This window comes from Pseudochaenichthys georgianus, chromosome 13 (genome assembly GCF_902827115.2).
Source record: "Pseudochaenichthys georgianus chromosome 13, fPseGeo1.2, whole genome shotgun sequence".
Taxonomy (NCBI): domain Eukaryota; kingdom Metazoa; phylum Chordata; class Actinopteri; order Perciformes; family Channichthyidae; genus Pseudochaenichthys; species Pseudochaenichthys georgianus.
Genome location: NC_047515.1, coordinates 16,840,886 through 16,862,306, shown reverse-complemented (window position 1 = coordinate 16,862,306; position 21,421 = coordinate 16,840,886). Strand labels below are relative to the sequence as shown.

The 21,421-nt window shown below is 45.3% G+C and overlaps 1 protein-coding gene across 1 annotated transcript in view; it reads left to right on the top strand.

Moving 5' to 3' along the window:
* Positions 1-21,421, top strand: part of LOC117457231 (neurobeachin-like) — a 223,104-nt gene that overhangs the window by 51,256 nt on the left and 150,427 nt on the right. Inside the window, exons 2-3 of the mRNA XM_034097171.2 lie at positions 19,227-19,458; positions 21,319-21,419. Of these exons, the coding sequence (XP_033953062.1) occupies positions 19,227-19,458; positions 21,319-21,419 (333 nt within the window). The remainder of the gene's footprint in view (positions 1-19,226; positions 19,459-21,318; positions 21,420-21,421) is intronic.

Here is a 21,421-nt window from a genome sequence, read left to right as displayed (position 1 = left end):
AACTCACTCTTTTAGGAATATGAGCATGTCCACATTTCGAGGAAGAAGCTGGGATGTTTGGGCGTTTACAATATCCCCTGCTGTGGAAAAAACTCTCTTGCTTGGTACTGATGTTGCTGGGACAGAGATATATGCTTTGGCCATGGGTAAACAGCAGTGGGTAAAACTGTGCATTGTCTCTCCACCACTTCAAAAACAATACAGTTTTTGCCAAGAAGGTGAGGCTTATTGACAGGGCGAGATATACATATACTGTTGGTACTTGTCAATGTCTCTAGGTATGTACATGTAGCCCTGTAAATACGATGTCCTTTATTGTTATATGTTGTTTTATGTTCATGTTGTAACCTACTTTCTGCCATGTTGGACAGGTCTCCCTTGAAAAAGAGATTGATGATCTCAATGGGACCATCTGGTTGAATAAAGGTTTAAAAAAAAAAAATTATAAAAAAAAAAAAAAATCGCGGTATATTTTATCAGTCTCACGACGGTATATTCGACATATCGTTACATCCCTAATAATAACTGAACGCTGCTTTACCATGTTTAGTTCTGACTCTGGGGACAGAAAGCTGACCAGTCACTGAAGACCTGAGAGATCCTGATGGTTCATAATTTAGCAGTAGATCAGAAATGTATTTTGGGCCTAAACCATTCAAAGCTTTATAAACCAGCAGCAGTATTTTGAAATCTATTCTTTGACACACAGGAAGCCAGTGTAAAGACTTCAGAACAGGAGTGATGTGATCCACTTTCTGAGTGTCAGTGAGGACTCGAGCAGTGGCGTTCTGAATTAGCTGCAGCTTTCTAATAGATTTTTTAGTGAGACCTGTGAAGACTCCATTACAGTAGTCCAGTCTACTGAAGATAAAAGCATGGACAAGTTTTTCCAAATCCTGCTGTGACATTAGTCTTTTAATCCTAGATATATTCTTTAGGCAAGGCAAGGCAAGTTTATTTATATAGCACTTTTCAACACAAGGCAATTCAAAGTGCTTTACAAAAAATGAAAGACATTAAGAAAATGGCATTTAAAATCAGTCATTAAAAAGAAAAGCTAATAAAATAAACATTAAAAGAAAAAATACATGGATAAAAGTTACAGTGCAGTCTAAGATATGAATAGTTCAATTAAAAGCAGCGACAAAAATAAAAGTCTTCAGCCTGGATTTAAAAGTAGTAAGAGTTGCAGCGGACCTGCAGGTTTCTAGGAGTTTGTTCCAGATATTTGGAGCATAATAACTGAACGCTGCTTTACCATGTTTAGTTCTGACTCTGGGGACAGAAAGCTGACCAGTCCCTGAAGACCTGAGAGATCTGGATGGTTCATAATTTAGCAGGAGGTCAGAAATGTATTTTGGGCCTAAACCATTCAGTGCTTTATGATAGGTGATAGAAGGCTGATTTAGTAATTGTTTTAATGTGACTGTTGAAACCCAGGTCAGAGTCCATGACTACACCTAGATTTCTGGCTTTGTCTGTTGTTTTGAACATTGCAGACTGAAGCTCAGCGCTAACTTTTATACGTTATGCCTTGGCTCCAAAAACCATTACCTCAGTTTTGTCTTTGTTTAATTGGAGAAAGTTCTGACACATCCAGTCCAGGGTTTCCGCTAGGATTTTTTCTCGCTGGTCAAATGTCCGGTCAGAATTTATTTTATCGGACTAATTTGAAACTTACCGGTCATATTTCAATAATAATAAGAGTTGTGTAGCAGAGTTTCCGTTAGCATGTAATTACCGGACTATGAGCAGATATGCTTCAGTTTAAAACTCAGTTCACGGGGCTCATTTTTATATTGCTTCAGTTATAATCGTAACAGATCGAAAAATTCAGATTCATTTTTAAATAAATGATTCCACAAACAACAAACAACATAATTATTACATTCAAACAAACTACTTGTAGTAGATAACGTACATTATTCAAAAGTTTACATTACATTTGAATAATAACACGGGAGAAACGGATCCTCTCTTTTCCCCTGTCCCTCCCTCTCTCTCCTGACAGCCCGTCAGTTCTCATTCATAACACTCCGTTCGATGTCTCACTATGGGATGCGCCTCATCGCGGAGCAAACAGAAGCATCAATCTCATTACGCCAATCCTGATTGGCCGGTGATTCTTGACGTCAACGTCAGGGGAAATCACCCCCTATAAGTAGCCTGCGCCACGACGCATGCGTCATTCAAACACCTCTTCTCGCTTCAGAGCACATCTCGAACGGTAGCCGGGCTAGCTTAACAGTCCACAGACTGAACCCAAAGCAAATTTTCGGTCGACGGGCGTTAGCCGGCTACCCGATTCTCTCACAGAAGAGTATTATAGTCAACCTCGCCGTTCTTCCTCTGGAGTAAGGTAAGGTTTTGACTTCAAGTTAGCAACACACCAGTTGCTAACTTGTGTTTTTTCCCTCACTACCGACACCACGGTAGCGAGGACACTTTTTTCTTCTCTCTTCCACGGAGGAGAAAAGGATTACAGGAATATTACCATACCAGGTAATATCCTTGAGAGAAAAAAGACCCACGCTGTCCTTTTTCCCCCGGATTAAAGACAGATCGGTAAACATTTTTTTCTCGAACGTACCTGTCATGAGCGGACCCTCTCCACTCCTCACGGCGAACGAGATGGATGCCTCTCCCCCTCACACCTCACACCAGAGGAGTCAGGAACTCGGAGGCTCAGCGCTGCGGTTGCGGGTTGAAAGTGTCAGGCACAGACTCACACCAGATCTGTTCGTCCTGCCTCGGACTGGAACACGCCCAGGAGGCCATCGACAACCCCGGCTCGTGCGGACATTGTGCCCGCCTCACCGTGAAGAGCCTCCACCGAAGGTTAGCGCAACAAGTTAACCTGTCGGGACGGGACCCCCTCATGTCCACTGATCCGCCGATCGGCAATCAAGACACGGGGACGTCTGCCGCAGAGATGGAGCCCCTCACTGCGGTCTGGGGCTCACCGACAGCGGCACCCGCAGAACCGGAATCCCGCGCCATATCAGGCCGAGATCCGGTGGCGGCAAGAAACGCGGGAACGGGGCCCCACGCTATACCAAGCTGGGGCTCCCGACTGGACCTCACCATGGTCTCACCCGCGGAAGATGTCCTGGAGTTAGACTGCATGGAGGACGAAGAGTACACCTCTGAGTTCCTCCTGTCTGACTCGGATGAGCAGGAAGACGACATCTTCATGTCATCGACTCAGGCTGCAGAGCCGGGAGCGATGGCTGCTCCCCCGGGCGACAGCACACCAGCTTCGCCCTGTCTCAGTATGGACCTACAAGCCGTGTGTCAGCGCGCTGCGGCCAAACTAGACATCCCATGGCCCGAAGTGGCCAAGGAGACCTCCAGGTCCCGTTACGAGGGAACACTTTTTTCCCAAACAACGAGGGCAAAGAGGCAACTCCTCCCGGTCTTCCCGGAGATGTTGGATGAGGTGTCGGTCTCGTGGAGAGACAGGGCCTTTAGCAACAAGGCCCCAATCCAGGGTGCCCACTCCCTTGACTGTGACGGTATGGAGAGGCTTGGCCTGCTCCACATACCACCTATGGAACCGCTGGTGGCAGCCCACCTCCTACCGAGGATGGGCCAGCCGCCAAGCAGGAACCCCACGCTGCCAGCGAAAACGGACCGATTCCAGTCTACCATGACGGAACGGGCCTACAGAGCCGCAGCATTGTCCGCCAGGGCTCTGAACGTTTCCTCGATATATGTCGAGCAATCCTGGACCGGCCACTCTGGACGAGATAGCCGCGGTCACAGACATTTGTCTCCGTGTCCAACGCTGCGCCATCCAGGCCACGGGCAAGGTAATGGGCATCATGGTGGTGCAGGAAAGAGCTAGATGGCTCAACCTCACCAACCTCCCAGACCGGGAAAAGGAAGATGTGCTTGACATGCCCATCGTTCCCGAGGGGATTTTCGGCTCCGCTCTCGCTTCCATGCAGAGGAAGTGCGAGTCGAAAAAGAAGGAAGACGAGGCTCTCCACCTTTGTCTCCCTCGAAGGGTCCAGCCGCGGCCTTTGCAACGGCGGCCCTTCGCCCACGCTGCACCGCGCTCTGCTGGGTTCAAAGTACCAGGACAGCAGAGGGCGCAGCCCGCCCCGAGTCCCCAGCCCAGGCAGGAGACGAGGGCGAGTTGGTCTAGAAAATCTCCGGTTCCGGCTGTAGCCCAGGCACAGCCGACCCAGAATTTCGGCCAGCAGTCGAGGAAGAAGAAGCGAGCGGCCTGACAGCCCCTCCTTCTCCCCTCCGTGACGGAGCTGGAAGTTCCTTCCCCGGCTCTAAATGTGTCCCCGCCGCCTCGAGAGATGCCTCAACGCCATCCTCAAGTCCGCACAAAACACATGTCACATCGTTATTGTCTGAATAAACCATTTTCCGCTGACGCATCCAGGCTCCGGCCAAGGGCGCAGCTCAAAAAAATGAAAAGAAAGACAATAAACAATCCGTTAACCATAAATCCCCTTCTGAGAGCAGCTACGGCCTCTCTCAAAAGGCGGATAATAAACGGGTCTGTGAAGGCACCACCGCCACGAGCATGCGCAGTGCCGGTTGGGGCTTTAAGGGCACTACCGCCACGTGCGCACGCAGTGCCGGCTAGAGCTGTAAAGAACGGCCCGTCAATCCTTCCCCTTTCAAGAGCAGCTACGGCATCTCTCAAAGGACGGATTATTGACGGGTCCGTGAAGCCACCGCCACGTGCGTGCGCAGTAACGATGGGGACTGTTGAAATGGGGTACCACCGTGTTCAGACACTAGAGGGCCCCATAACACAACAAACAGAGTCTCAGAGGGCAAGAGATGTGACATCTCCGCTGGCTCTAAGGAGCACACAGTGGAAGATGCTCACAACATCTGCTTGGGTTTTCAAGACAGTAACACGGGGTTACAGACTCCAATTCGCTGTCACCCCCCCTCGTTTCTCGGGCATTTTGTATTCACAAGCCCGAGGAGAGTCAGCCCATATTCTAGAGAGAGAGATCCTCTCACTTCTAGAAAAGAGAGCTATATCTGTTGTACCTGCCGAGCAGAGTCAGAGTGGTTTTTATTCCAAGTACTTCCTCGTCCCCAAACGAGGAGGGAACGGAATCTGGCCAATACTGGATTTGAGGGTTCTGAACAAATATCTAAAAAGATATAAATTCAGAATGCTCACTCACACATCCCTGCTGCGTCTCGTGCGACAAGATGATTGGTTTACATCAGTCGACCTGAAAGATGCGTATTTCCACGTCCCAGTATATTATCCACACAGGAAATATCTGAGGTTCGCATTTCAGGGGATCTGTTACGAATACAGAGTACTTCCCTTCGGCCTGTCTCTCAGTCCAAGAGTGTTTGTACGATGTACGGAAGCCGCGATAGCCCCGTTAAGACAACAGGGTATTCGCTTGGCGACCTACCTGGACGACTGGCTGCTTCTCGCACAGTCGGAGCACGAGGCTATTACGCAGACAAATGTTCTCGTAAAGCACCTGCTCAACCTGGGGTTCATAATAAACACAGAGAAGAGCATGTTGTGCCCCGCGCAGACTGTACTCTTCCTAGGGTTACACCTGAACTCGGTGCCCTTTTCAGCTCGCCTGTCAGCGGAAAGAGTGAAAGCTTTCAGAGCTTGTCTCGCTTTATTCCAGCGTAGCAAACATGTTCTCTTCAGAACATGCCTGCGGTTGATGGGGCTCATGGCGTCAGCCATCCTGGTCGTACGACTAGGACGCTTACACATGAGGGAGTTTCAGCGCTGGGTAGCCGCTCTAAAACTAAACCCGGGGGCGTGCCTATGGGTGCTGTCCTTTCACGAAGGGTGGTCACCACAAACGCATGTCTGACAGGCTGGGGAGGTATTTATGAAGGCCGCCCGGTGAGGGGTCTCTGGAGCAGAGACCTCCAGCGGGCACACATAAATTACCTGGAGCTTTTAGCGGTGTGCCTCACCCTAAAGCACTTCCTGCCTTTTCTCAGAGGACACCATGTCCTCGTGAGGACAGACAATACGACGACAATATCGTATATAAACCGCCAAGGGGGTTTGCGTTCTCTCCAGTTACACATGCTGGCACGCAAACTGATCCTATGGAGCAGCGGGCATCTCCTCTCCCTGAGAGCGACGCACGTACCGGGTGTGTCGAACCTCGGGGCAGATCTGCTGTCCAGAGGTACACCACTTTATGCAGACTGGACTTTACATCCAAGGATTGTGAGCCAGCTGTGGGTGCGTTATGGCAGAGCCGCGGTGGATCTGTTCGCATCAAGAGAAAATGCTCAGTGTCAGCTGTTCTTTTCGATGCGCGACCTAAACGCACCGTTAGGCGTGGACGCACTCGCACACGTTTGGCCCTTTTACAGGCTGGGCGTATCCGCTCCAAGCGTGGCCCGAGCAGTGCTGGGCACCTTGTTGAGTCGGGACTCCACCTGTTAAATTCCGGTTGGTCGGTGGTCTTCGAGATAAGCTCGCCTGGCAATACGGGAGCTACAATATCCCATAGTGAGACATCGAACGGAGTGTTATGAATGAGAACTATAGGTTACTTACGTAACCCCAGTGCTCAGAGTAACATGAAGTGAGATGTCTCACCAGACGGCCCTCCTTGCTATGGTGAAGAGAGAAGAGGTGCTTATTTTGAATGACGCATGCGTCGTGGCGCAAGCTACTTATAGGGGGTGATTTCCCCTAACGTTGACGTCAAGATCACCAGCCAATCGGGATTGGCGTAATGAGATTGATGCTTCTGTTTGCTCCGCGATGAGGCGCATCCCATAGTGAGACATCTCACTTCATGTTACTCTGAGAACTGGGGTTACGTAAGTAACCTATAGTTTTCTCACATGCTCTGGCAGCTAGCGCGTGCACGAGAGAGGGGAGGGACTTAGAGCGTGCTTGAGAGGGAGGGACTGCAGGCACAGCTGCAGTGCAGGGAGTGGAAGCAGAGCGCTGAACACACACGGCTCTTATTAAACAGCGCTTTCTCACCGGAGTACTTTCCCCCGTCATTCTTAAAGTACCGATACTAATGAATCGGAGGAATAGTCACGTTTTTAACGGCAGGGTATCGCGGTACCTTTCAAGTATCGGTACACCGTCAACACTAGTCAGGAGTCAGTGTCTCTCCCCCAAACTCACACATATACAATTCGATATGAACTGAAGAGCCGCATGAAACTAGGCAAAGAGCCGCATGCGGCTCGAGAGCCGCGGGTTGGCCACCCCTGGTCTAGATTATGCTTTTTTAAGAGCGGTTTAATGACTGCAGTTTTCAGGGCCTGTGGAAAAACACCTGAGTGAAGAGACTTGTTTACTATATGAAGTAGATCTGAGGCCATGCAAGGAAAAACATTTTTGAAAAACCCTGTTGGAATAATATCAAGGCAGCAGGAGGAGGATTTCAGAAGTTGTATAATGTCCTCTAGGTTTTTATCATTAATCTGATGGAATTGTGTCATGGTGTTTGAAACTGTACAATCACATGTTCCCATTCTTTACTGGCCAGCCAGGTGAAAGTGAATATAAGCCTGTTAGCAGTTCAGTGAATATCAGACCAATATGCAAGGGCGACTGTGAGTCATTATGGCTAATTTTCACCTCTCGTTTGTGAAAGGAAAGCCCTTCTCTCTAAAGGCCCTGACACACCAAGCAGTCACCAGAGGACTAGCCGACGCTGAAGTCGGCTGTTGCCTGGCCGTGTTCTCCTGCGTTTTGGCCATGTGTCGCACGGGAACACACCGCACCGACTTCAGTGCGTGAGTGGCAATAACTCTCCTTACCAGCAGGCGGCGGTAGTGTGTATTCGTCATTCAAAAGAGGCAACAACCGGAAGACAGAGAAGAAGAAGAGTATCTTTTCTCCGTAATATCATACAGAGCTGGCCTCTCCTGGATCAAGGTGATGAGCAGGTCTTCGTTTGCATCATTCCAGATCGCCATGATGAGATGAGAATGAATAGCCGTCTGTGTGTGCCTTCTTAAATCGTTTGTTTACGTCCCTCCCTTCCGCTTCGCTTCTCATGCACTGATTTGCTAGCTGAACAGCCAATCAGAGTGATTATTTGGTCCGACTGCCAGACCCGATGCATGGCCAATTCAACATGTTGAATCGGCCATGCATCGGGTCTGGCAGTCCAAATAAGGCGTGTCACGGTCGACGGTGCGGGACACACCAACCTGACTACGGCGCCGCGAATGCCCGACAGCCTCTGACGGCCTCTGACTCCCAAAATCGGGTTGGTGTGTCAGGGCCTTAAGTCTCTGTGCTATTACAGTGAAGAGAGCTAGCTGTCACTCACAACTCTCATGTAAGCACTCTGACAGGTCTGCCAGCTTGAGCTGCATTGATAGATAATAGCTAGAGCCTAATTCAAGTGGTATTACTCTCCTGCCTCACAGTCTTGTGTTGTTTCTATAACCTTCCTCTCTGCTTTGCGAATCATCGACTTGAAGCTTCACTGAGCTTCTGAGCGTTTTAATAATCCAAAGCAGATATTCTTAATTTAAATTATATGATTAGCCATAGCAGCAAGAGGCAGGTTTTCTCCATCTGTGGGCCCCTCTCCTGGGGACAGGAACATGGGTTAGCTTTAGTTTCTGCAAAACCCTGATTTGAACCAGCACATGAGTATTTGAATTTTTCAGAATGGATTGCTGGCTGCTTAATTTGCTCCCCTTCATTACACTGTGCTTCCACATGGCTGAGATTTTCTGGAAGTCTGTGTGTGTGTGTGGTTGTGGGTCTCTGCATCTCAGTGCATTCACACTATATAGAACTATCACGCCTCTTTGATGTTTACTTATGCTGTATTCAAAGAAACATCAACATATTGAATTCCATTTGCATTTGTGTTTGAGTGGAAATGATATGAATGAGGATTGGTTGGGTGGGTGTGCTATGATAAATGCCTAAGCTGACATTTGATATGCTTACTGAAAAGTTGTCTTTAAAGGCCCTGACACACCAACCCGATTTTGGGAGTCAGAGGCCGTCAGAGGCTGTCGGGCATTCGCGGCGCCGTAGTCAGGTTGGTGTGTCCCGCACCGTCGACCGTGACACGCCTTATTTGGACTGCCAGACCCGATGCATGGCCGATTCAACATGTTGAATCGGCCATGCATCGGGTCTGGCAGTCGGACCAAATAATCACTCTGATTGGCTGTTCAGCTAGCAAATCAGTGCATGAGAAGCGAAGCGGAAGTGAGGGACGTAAACAAACGATTTAAGAAGGCACGCACAGACTGCTATTCATTTTCATCTCATCATGGCGATCTGGAATGATGCAAACGAAGACCTGCTCATCACCTTGATCCAGGAGAGGCCAGCTCTGTATGATATTACGGAGAAAAGATACTCTTCTTCTTCTCTGTCTTCCGGTTGTTGCCTCTTTTGAATGACGAATACACACTACCGCCGCCTGCTGCTAAGGAGAGTTATTGCCACTCATGCACTGAAGTCGGTGCGGTGTGTTCCCGTGCGACACATGGCCAAAACGCAGGAGAACACGGCCAGGCAACAGCCGAATTCAGCGTCGGCTAGTCCTCTGGTGACTGCTTGGTGTGTCAGGGCCTTTACTCGAATGCAACACAGACAGTACCCGAAAGAGTTTCCGTCAGCCCATAATCTTTTTATTTGTACCTTTTAGTGAGGCAAAGACTTAGAAAAGATGGTGTACTGAAATTAAGGATGTCATGATGATACCAGATATTCAGTAAAGACATTCCATGATTCCAATTCAATACAGTGAAAAAACAATGCAATACATCTCATTTAATTCAACATACACTCCCTCTAATATCTATTACATATTGCTGTATAAAACATCTCCCTCAGAAAAATGTATTTTCAAGTTTCTTGCCAAAAAGTAACTTACAAGATTACAATCAAACTAGCTTTCTTTTTTTCATTTCAACATGGATTTCATGTTTAACAAGGTAGCATATTCAGGGGGGAAATAGGTTGCTTTCCCGAGACAAGTCAATATTGAGTTTCTATATCAATCAACATTTCAGTGTTATTATTTGTTTAAAGATCTGAAAGTCTAATGATAATTTAGTTTTTAAATGTTTTTCATTTCCCATTGTACTCATGAAACATGCTGAGTTTAAGATATTCGGGTCCAATGACAACTGTTACCAACAGAGGCACAACACAGACTGACTGGCAGATTCATGGCAACATGGTGACCAAATGGCACGATAACGCCTGCAGTAATAAACTAAGCAGAATTCATGATTCCTTTTTTCATATAAATATGAATCCATCTGATGATATTGTTATAAGTATAGGTTGTGGTTTGTAATTTAATGACAGGCTGACTACTTTAACAAACAGATATTATCTTAATTCTTATTCAGTTGTTTCCAGTCAAGAGTTGCAAAAGTGCATTACAAAGTATTTTTTTTAAATAGTGTTAAATAGTTAAATAGTGAAGATGTTTAATCAAATATCATGATGGATATAAATTGGAATTTATAATTTAATTCAATACAGGGAGTACAAAAAACGTTAGCACCACTTTACCGTATCATTTATTACAGCAGCCCAGCAGTAAAAGAAGGTATATTGTGATATTACCATTTGTTTCTTTGAATGTCCTGACTCATTTGCATCTAAATGTATTGGAACGTGTGTCCATCCCAAAGCAGCTCCTGCTGTTTTGTGCAGATTACTGATAGGGCTATCATCTTTGATTCTCAGTGAGGAAGGATTTAGCAGCAGAGCTCATTCCACCATCACGCTGAGCTGCAATTGGTTTAACTTTAACTGTGGTAACAGACCAAGGCTAACAGACTATACTATCGCCAAAACCCATCAGGAGTAAAAGTCAGAGATAAGGGCCAGAAAAATGAGTATACAGCCTCTTTTATTCTTTCATTGCCACTGTTTCCTGCTGTTACAGTGTTTTAGATAAGTCCTGCAGAGCCAGCAGGGAGCTGAGAAGAAAATGAAACATTTAGTTCTGCTGGTGAAGTTTTAGAGGAAGCGAGCATTCTTTCTGAATGTTTGTCTGTGCCTCTTACGGCTGCTGTTGTTCCCTTTAAACATAAATGTAGGTCCTAATTAGACAGTTGTACTTTAAAATATTAAATATACAACTCTAATTGAATAAAGCATTGCCTGTTTAAAAAAGGTTTTGGAAATGTCATGTTATATAGTTCGGCATACATCAATAAGCTGTGTACTAGACAGAAATGACTAGTGTTGCACATTTTGGAAATGTGAAACAGAAATATCTATTTGACTAGGATATACATAGGATACTTCCCTAACCTTCAGACTGTAAAGGCGCATCGCATCACAAGTCCTGTTACCATTACCACATGGTGCAGCATTTGTGCTGTTTTTTGGATTGGTCAGATTGGATGGATACAGTCAAATAAATTACAGTCTTTAGGTTTCTCCACAGATTTTAAACCGGTTTTACTCCAGACCTCAGTAAGTTCCATGGTCACTAGACACTCAGACCACTGCAGCATTGACTTTGTGTCCTGAAAGATGAATGCGTACTACGTGCTAAGGGGAATCAGTGTTTACTTAAAAAACCCTCTGCATTGAGCCTTTTTCTCAGTAATATTGGTAACACTGCAACCGTCATCCCCTTGTTTGTTGGAACAGTATAAGCCAGCTCTTGGTTTTCTCATGTCCTTCAGACCAACTTTCTATTATTTTGTACAGAATACAAAGAATATGTTGGTCTTGTGCTGTCAGGTAACCAGCTCCCATATGCCTTTCATTTACAGTAGAAGAGGCATCTTTCTAGCTGTTCCACCAAGAAGGTATAATTAATGGAGCGTTGCAGATTGTTCTCTTTCTGACAGGTTCTCCATCTCTGCAGAGAGACGCAGTTAGAGTGCCCATTTGGTCCTAATGAAACTCTAGTAAACAGTCCTTGTCGGTACAAACATTTGTATACCCTTCACGAGATGAGCGCCAATTACACGTCCATCTCAGAGTCTTTAAAACGTATAGATTTGGTTTTGTCAGAATTGTCCTGTCAACTGTGGCAGTATAAATAGACAAGTGTATAGTGTTAGTTCTTGTTTAATTACAATGTTTGGCATTTTTCTGCTTTTGATAGGTAATAGCAAAAATAATAAACAAGGCACAGAGAGAGTTAGAATGGGTTTTAACTGGTTTCTTGGATATGTTGGGGTAACATGATGATTCTAAACAAATTCTGTATTTCTTTTAACTTTCTTAACTTCTTTCACATCCTTACTGTTGAAATATGTAAACAGGCTCCTCTTGTTTACAAAGAATGTAGTCATTTACTTCTAGCATTGATTATGGGGTTCACATCACTCAACTTGAGTGGTATTCAAACTCTGCATTGATTTACTCCGTAGACTTCAGGGAAGCTCTGCTCTTTACTTAGTTTAATCAGTGAATCCATGCCTTTGTTTCCCTCTTGTAACATAATGGGTACAAATTATTCTGAGGATCTGAATCTGCAATTACACCACTTCTCAAGACTGTGACGTGCCTGTGGATAGTGTAATTAATGGGTGAGGCACTGAAGATTGAAGAGGTTCAGTCGGGAGCTCGTGGCTCGTTCCATTCCTTGCGTGCTATATACTGCCTGAGATGTGTCGCAATGGCTGAAACAGGGAAGCCTTTAGTCTGAAAAAGATATTTACTTTAATGTAAACTACCTTGTACTCCCGCTGGATCCTTAAAGTAATTTCTTTGTATTATCAGTTGATATATTGGTATTCCTTATGCTGTCGTTGGTACTAACTTTGGGGCTAACTCCTTTGGCTTTAATCTGCAGGTGGCCCATTTTGACAAACCAAAACCATCTTGGTTAGTCTTTCCACAAAGATGTGAAAATGTGGCTCTATACTGTTTTTCCCTGCCGTCTATCCCTCTGACAGCTGAGCTACAGAATGACGAGAACAGATTTGCTGTCATCATTGATATCATATAGGCCTACTGCTGTCACAGGAAGTAAACATTGCATTATGATTAGGACTCATTACAAGTATATGGAATGGGAAAGATGTCAGTAGCTTTGTTTCCAGACTTTTTCAAGGCTTTTTTATACAGTCCGTGCAGTTGGGGAAGATGTCCAGGGTGAGATGACTGGATGAGGTCAGCGTGTGAACAAGATGCCATTTCTGTTTTCCTCACAGTTCACTGTAACACTTTTACACACACAAATTATACTAATTTAATTTTGGAAAGTAGTGCACATTTCCAGCCCTTTTTAGTGCATAAGTTATGGTTAAAGAAATAGACCCCTGCTTGGGTAGTACAGGGGCGATTTGTGTTGCCTACAGGGATGATATTGATGTTGATTCGCAGCAAAGGAGCCAGGCTACCCTTACAAAAATGTAATATGTTGATTGCACTTAAACACATTGCATTTTACAAGTTGTTTTTTTCATCTACTCTCATATGCATATGTTATTGGGAGAAGTAGGGTAGTGCGTGACCCCAGAGTTGGTTTGCTTGGTTAGCATTAAAAGCAAAACTGTTTTTCCAAAAACATTGCAATGTCATGTTGTAAACTTGTTTTAAAAAAAAAAAAAATGATCAAAGAAGGATTTGGAAGGGGGAGACAGAGGTTATGAAAAGGGTAGATGGTCCGCAGGTCGGAATGAAACCCGGTGGCAGCCAAGTATAAGCCAAGTGGCAGAGTTCACTTGGCTTATATCCCCTCAGAGAAAAAACATGATCAAGAACAGAGTTGAAAGTTGGGTCAGAGAGCGAACCTTGGTGCCAAGGTTTAGTTTAATATATTGCACTATTTTCTTGAGCATTAAATCAACATACACTGAACAAAAATATAAATGCAACACTTTTGTTTTGCTCCCATTTTTCATGAGATGAACTCAAAGATCTAAAACATTTTATCTATACACAAAATAACCATTTCTCTCAAATATTTTTCACAAATATGAACAAATCTGTGATAGTGAGCACTTCTCCTTTGCCGAGATAATCCATCCCACCTCACAGGTGTGGCATATCAAGATGCTGATTAGACAGCATGATTATTGTACAGGTGTGCCTTAGGCTGGCCACAATAAAAGGCCAATCTAAAATGTTCAGTTTTATCACACAGCACAATGCCACAGATATCGCAAGTTTTGAGGGAGCGTGCAATTGGCATGCTGACAGCAGGAATGTCCACCAGAGCTGTTGCCCGTGAATTGAATGTTCATTTCTCTACCATAAGCCGTCTCCAAAGGCGTTTCAGAGAATTTGGCAGTACATCCAACCGGCCTCACAACCGCAGACCACGTGTAACCACACCAGCCCAGGACCTCCACATCCAGCATGTTCACCTCCAAGATCGTCTGAGACCAGCCACTCGGACAGCTGCTGCAACAATCGGTTTGCATAATCAAAGAATTTCTGCACAAACTGTCAGAAACCGTCTCAGGGAAGCTCATCTGCATGCTCGTCGTCCTCATCGGGGTCTCAACCTGACTCCGGTTCGTCGTCGTAACCGACTTGAGTGGGCAAATGCTCACATTTGATGGCGTCTGGCACGTTGGAGAGGTGTTCTCTTCACGGATGAATCCCGGTTTTCACTGTTCAGGGCATATGGCAGACAGCGTGTGTGGCGTTGTGTGGGTGAGCGGTTTTCTGATGTCAATGTTGTGAATCGAGTGGCCCACGGTGGTGGTGGGGTTATGGTATGGGCAGGCATATGTTATGGACGACGAACACAGGTGCATTTTATTGATGGCATTGTGAATGCACAGAGATACCGTGACGAGATCCTGAGGCCCATTGTTGTGCCATTCATCCACGACCATCACCTCATGTTGCAGCATGCTAATGCACGGCCCCATGTTGCAAGGATCTGTACACAATTCCTGGAGGCTGAAAACATCCCAGTTCTTGCATGGCCAGCATACTCACCGGACATGTCACCCATTGAGCATGTTTGGGATGCTCTGGATCGGCGTATACGACAGCGTGTTCCAGTTCCTGCCAATATCCAGCAACTTCGCACAGCCATTGAAGAGGAGTGGACCAACATTCCACAGGCCACAATCAACAATCTGATCAACTCTATGCGAAGGAGATGTGTTGCACTGCGTGAGGCAAATGGTGGTCCCACCAGATACTGACTGGTTTTCGGACCCCCCCATGACCCCCCCAATAAAGCAAAACTGCACGTTTCAGAGTGGCCTTTTATTGTGGCTAGCCTAAGGCACACCTGTGCAATAATCATGCTGTCTAATCAGCATCTTGATATGCCACACCTGTGAGGTGGGATGGATTATCTCGGCAAAGGAGAAGTGCTCACTATCACAGATTTTTTCAGATTTGTGAACAATATTTGAGAGAAATGGTTATTTTGTGTATATTACATTACATTGCATTTAGCTGATGATTTTATCCAAAGCGACTTACAATAAGTGCGTTCGACCAACAAAATACAAACTTGAAGAAAACAGAATCATATAAGTATATCAGGTTTCATAGAGCAAAAACATTTCAAGTGCTACTCAACTGGCTTTAGATAAGATAGATAGATAGATAGATAGATTCAACTTATTGTCATTACACTGTACAGGTACCGAAACGGTTTCTCTGCATTTGACCCATCCTAGTGTTAGGAGCAGTGTGCTGCCATTATGTACGGCACCCGGGGAGCAGTGTAGGGAACGGTGCCTTGCTCAGGGACACCTCGGTAGCACTTGGTCTTTCCGGGACTTGAACTGGTGACCTTCCAGTTGCTAAGCCAAGTCCCTATGGACTTCGCCACCACCGCCCAGTCCTTTATTAGTATATAAGTGCTTTGTTAATTGTTCTATCGCTCGAAGTGGAGTCGAAAGAGATGAGTTTTCAGTCTGCGCCGGAAGGTGTGTAAGCTTTCTGCTGTCTTGATATCAATGGGGAGCTCATTCCACCATTTTGGAGCCAGGATAGCAAACCCACGTGTTTTTGCTGATGGGAACTTGGGTCCCCCTCGCATTGAGGGTGCAGCGAGCTGTTTGGCTGATGTAGAGCGGAGTGCACATGCTGAGGTGTACGGTTTAACCATGTCCTGGATGTAGGAAGGGCCAGATCCATTCGCAGCATGGTACCATTGTCTTGAAGTGGATTCTAGCAGTTACCGGAAGCCAGTGGAGGGAGCGGAGGAGCGGCGTGGTGTGGGAGAATTTAGGAAGGTTGAAGACCAGACGAGCAGCTGCATTCTGGATGAGCTGCAGAGGTCGGATGGCACATGCAGGTAGACCAGCCAGGAGGGAGTTGCAGTAGTCTAGACGTGAGATGACGAGAGTCTGGACCAGAACCTGCGTCGCTTTCTGGGTCAGCTGGGGACGTATCCTCCTGATGTTGTAAAGCGTGTATCTGCAGCAACGGGTTGTAGCAGCTATGTTTGCAGTGAAGGACAGGTTGTTATCTAGTGTCACACCCATAGTCCTTGCAGTCTGAGTCGGGGAAATAATAGACGTGCCGATGTTGATTGTCAGGTCAAGAGTGGGACAATCTTTTCCCGGAAGGAAAAGCAGTTCAGTCTTGTCAAGGTTGAGCTTGAAGTGGTGAGCAGACATCCACTGAGAGATGTCAGCTAGACAAGCAGAGATGCGTGCAACGACCTGGGTCTCTGAGCGGGGGAAGGACATAATTAATTGGGTGTCGTCAGCGTAGCAGTGGTATGAAAAACCATGCAGGCTAATGACTGATCCGAGCGAGTTTGTGTACAAGGAGAAGAGGAGAGGACCAAGAACAGAGGGACCCCTGTAGTTAATTGACAAGGGTCGGACTCCGACCCTCTCCAAGTAACCCTGTAGGTGCGGTCTTTGAGGTATGAGGTGATGAGGGAAAGTGCAGAGCCTGAAACTCCAAGTTCCTGGAGAGTGCAAAGGAGGATCTGATGGTTCACCGTGTCGAATGCAGCAGACAGGTCCAAAAGGATGATGACAGAAGAGAGGGAGGCTGCTTTAGCCGTGTGCAGTTCCTCAGTGACAGCAAGGAGGGCAGTTTCTGTGGAGTGACCTGCCTTGAAACCAGACTGGTGCGGATCCAGAAGGTTGTTCTGATGGAGATAACAGGAGAGTTGTTTAAAGACGGCACATTCAAGTGTTTTAGACAGGAACGGGAGGAGAGAGACAGGCCTGTAGTTTATAACATCAGACGGGTTGAGAGTGGGTTTCTTTAGGAGAGGGTTTACTCTCGCCTCCTTGAGACTGTTTGGAAAGTGACCAGAAGTTAGAGAAGTGTTGATGAAATGGGAGAGAAACGGTAGAATATCAGGAGCGATAGTCTGAAGGAGGTTTGAAGGGATAGGGTCCAGAGGACAGGTGGTAGGACGGGCAGAGGTAATGAGGGTAAGAACCTCACTTGGAGAGAGAGGGGAAAAGGAGGTTAGTGTGTGGGTGAAAGGAGGGTCTGGTGACCCAGCCGTGAGTAAAGGTGAGTCAGAAAAAGAAGAGCGAATATCATCAACCTTTTTTTCAAAGTGGTTAACAAAGTCGCTTGACAGAAGGGAGGAGGGGGAAGGGGCTTTGGGGGGGGGTCCAAGAGGGTGGAGAAGATGGAAAATAGTTTTTTGGGATTGGAATAAGAAGATTGGATCTTATCTTGAAAGAAAGTGCTTTTTGCCTGAGAGATCGAAGCAGAGAAAGAGGAGAGGAGAGCCTGATAGGTTAGGAGGTCGTCATGGTGTTTGGATTTCCACCGTTTCCGATCTCTGCTGCCCTAAGGACGATTCTATTAGCATGTGTAAACTGTGATCGTTATTCTCGCATCCAGAAGAGCAGCTTTTAAAAAAGAGACTTATTGAGTCACTGAGAAGGTTCAATTTGGGTACTTTAATTTAAAAAAAAAAGGTGCGGTAGTGTCACAAGCAGAATATTGTTCAGACAGAAAAACAGCTGTGATCTGCTCTCGTGAGCGAAAAGGAAGAGAGCGAGAACCACTTTTTCAGCTGTTAAATATCCTCTGCTGGCTCCTCCCGTGTGCCGGTTTGCGCTGCTGGGGATCGGCCCTCCACGTCTCCAATGTTCGTTGTTGCGCATTACAGAGGATTCAGACATTGTACATTAAATATATAACTAAACACGCCTTTTCTCCTCCTTAACTCTTTCATGACTTTTCATTTAACACATTCTAAACGATGTAATCAATACTCCAAAAAATACAGGAAATACTTCACGGCAGTTTGGTTTCCGGTCGTTCCGGATGTTGTCACATGCTACCCACATCTGTAAACAATAACGTATTCAAATAAACTGTACCTTCATTTAATATTCAGCAATAATAATATCTCGACGTCTATAGTTGTAGTGTTGAAATCAGTAGGTTTCGGTGTGCAACACTCCGTGTCATATCGCTACTAAATTCACCTCTATAGTAAATGGTATATTAGCCACATGCTAAATGCTAACCGGAGATGAAGGATTTTCAGAATAAAAGCTTAACAACTGGTTGTGCACAAGAACATCTGGTTTTTCAGTATAAAACAACATTTAAACTGACGGTATGTTTAAACTTTATTTCATCAAAACATTGATTTAACTTAATTTCTGACACACGCAGTGCGTCATTTAGCCAGGGAGCAGGAGGGGACTGACGAGCCTGCCGAGATGTGAGAGGACAGAGAGAGTCCAGAGAGAATGAGAGAGTAGAGAGGAGAGTTTCTGTAGCAGAGTTTGGAGGCAGGAGTTGGAACAAGTCAGAGGAAGGGAGGGCTGAGAGAACCGATGAGGCAAGGGTAGAGGGGGAGAGGGAACAAAGGTTACGTCGGACAGGTGCAGGATGAGATTAGTTTGTTATGTTTGGAAAGGGGTAAAGAGAATGAAATGAAGAAGTGATCGGATGTGTGGAGCGAGTTTACAGATAGGTTAGAAGTAGAGCAGTTCCTTGAGAATATGAGATCAAGGACATTGCCAGCTTTATGAGTTGGTGGGGACGGAGACAGTGAGAAATCAAAGGCGGTTAAAAGAGATGTTAGTTCAGCTATCTTCCCTGTCTGGAGGTTGAAGTCTCCGAGAAGTACAGCGGGAGGGCCAGTTTCAGGGATGTATGAGAGGAGATTATCTAATTCCTCCAAGAAGTCCCCCAAGGTGCCTGGTGGACGGTAGAGAACAAGGGTTAATTGTATAACCCTATGTATATAGAAAATGTTTTAGATCTTTGAGTTCATCTCATGAAAAATGGGAGCAAAAACAAAAGTGTTGCATTTATATTTTTGTTCAGTGTAAGATAGTTTAGGCAGCATGTGAGAGGCATAACAATCCAAACTTTTCTGTCTTATCTTATTCTGCAGTTGGTGGGTGGTGAGTTTGATCTGGAGACCAACTTCATTATCCAAGATGCAGAGAGCATCGGCTGCATGGTGGAGCTGCTGGGTCACTGTGACGTCACCTGCCAGGCTGAGATCTGGAGCATGTTCACTGCTATCCTTCGGAAAAGTGTTCGAAACCTGCAGACCAGCACTGAGGTGGGCCTCATCCAGCAGGTGCTATTCAGAATGAGCTCCGTGGACGACATGATTGCAGGTAGGAAAAATGTGTGAGCATGCTTCTTTTTGTATCAAATGTAAAATACACAATGTTTTTTTCATGGCTTATGCCTTCTTAGTTTTAGCTGTCAGTCAGGCAACAAACATCTGTCTGTATCTTTGAATGGATCTGCATTTTGAGCTACAGTAGACTGGCACAGTTGTGATTCCGATTTTGGATGGAAAAAGTTAATTTCAAACATTTCATATTCCTCTCAGTATTTTCTCTGTTGTAAAAATGTAAAAAAAACACAGTAAAGACAAGCAGCAGTGCATTCAATTATTGCTTTAAACATATTGAAAACTATGGAAGACATGAAGTGTAAAGTCTTTGGAGTTATTTTTATCTGGTTTACTTTTCAGTTATTCAATCATCATAGTTCAACCAATTTAAATTGTTTATTGAGACCTCAATTATTGCAAAAAGTCTCAATTAGACCAGGGGTTCCCAACCCCCGGTCCGCGGACCGGTACCAGGCCGCGGAGGTGTTACTGCCGGGCCGCGAAATAGTTGTGAGTTTATCTGCAGAATATTTGCAGAATTATAAATATATAAAAATATTTTATCATAATAATTTTCGCACCTATACCAGTCATATTATTTCATCCAGTAGCCTAGTTAAGTTACCGGTGCGCCAAGTAGGAAGAGGAGCGCTCAGGAGACAACCGTTTCATTGCAGACTGTTATGTTTATGTGGGGAAATGGCAGTGCATACATTATTTGAGATATATTTACAACTCAGACTTCATTTTAAGGATATGTCGGCCAGACAGTATCTAGACGCACCGCCTTCGTTGTATTTACCTTCATCAGAACAGCGAGTGACTGCAGGCTGCTACGTGTTAACCACACACACCTCTACACACATTGAACTGCCCGATTACTCCCCCTTTTATTAGTTTTATGAAGGAGATGTCCAGTCACCAAGGCGCATGATGTGTGTGTGTATGTGCTCAGCTCAGCTCTGTGTGTTCAGTGTGTTTGTGTCTGTCCGACACCGGTATTTGTTTTCAAATGACCATGAACAGTAATTTACACACATCTGGTTAACTCCATAGGTAGCCTATATGCGGGTGTTCCCAAAATAAATTAGTTTAATCTTAATCTCTCGATGTAGTGCTAAATGCTGTCGAACATATACCGGAACGAACGTCACTATCATAATATCTTCTGAAAACAAATGCCAGTGTCACACACACACACACACACACACACACACACACACACACACACACACACACACACACACACACACACACACACACACACACACACACACACACACACACACACACACACACACACACACACACACACACACACACACACACACACACAGTCCTTCTTTAAGGTCTACTACTTTGTAGTTTAAAATGTCTGCAATAAGCCCCTACAATCTGTATTCAGGTCATTGGGGGGATTGTCTGTGGAAGTCAGTGTCACTTTGACAAGTTGCCCGATGCAAATATCATTCATACCTTGTGTTATTTATAAGTGATGTTTCAGCTGATGAAATCGAATCGTGTTTTCTCTGCTGTGTTACTGTTCCTCCAAGTTAAACAATGTAGCCTATCATGTAGTGTGTTGTAGTGTGAAAGTGCTTCTATGATAAATAACATGGAATTTCACCGACCATGAACTGAGAATGAAACTAAACTAGAGCGAGTCTGTTTTTAATTATCTCAGGAGTTGATGCATATTAAAAACGTTTCCCCTGTGAGGACCTCCTGTGCAGTGTGGATGAAATATTATATCTGTAAAATGCAGCTGTATTTGATAATAGTCCTCTCTTTCTACTTTCTCTTGTCTTTGTTTGTGTGTTTCTGGTGATTCACCCATGCCATGTTCTCTATAAAGACTTGCTAGTGGACATGCTGGGAGTGCTGGCCAGCTACAGCATCACAGTGAAGGAACTGAAATTGCTCTTCAGCATGCTCCGCGGAGAAGGCAACCTCTGGGT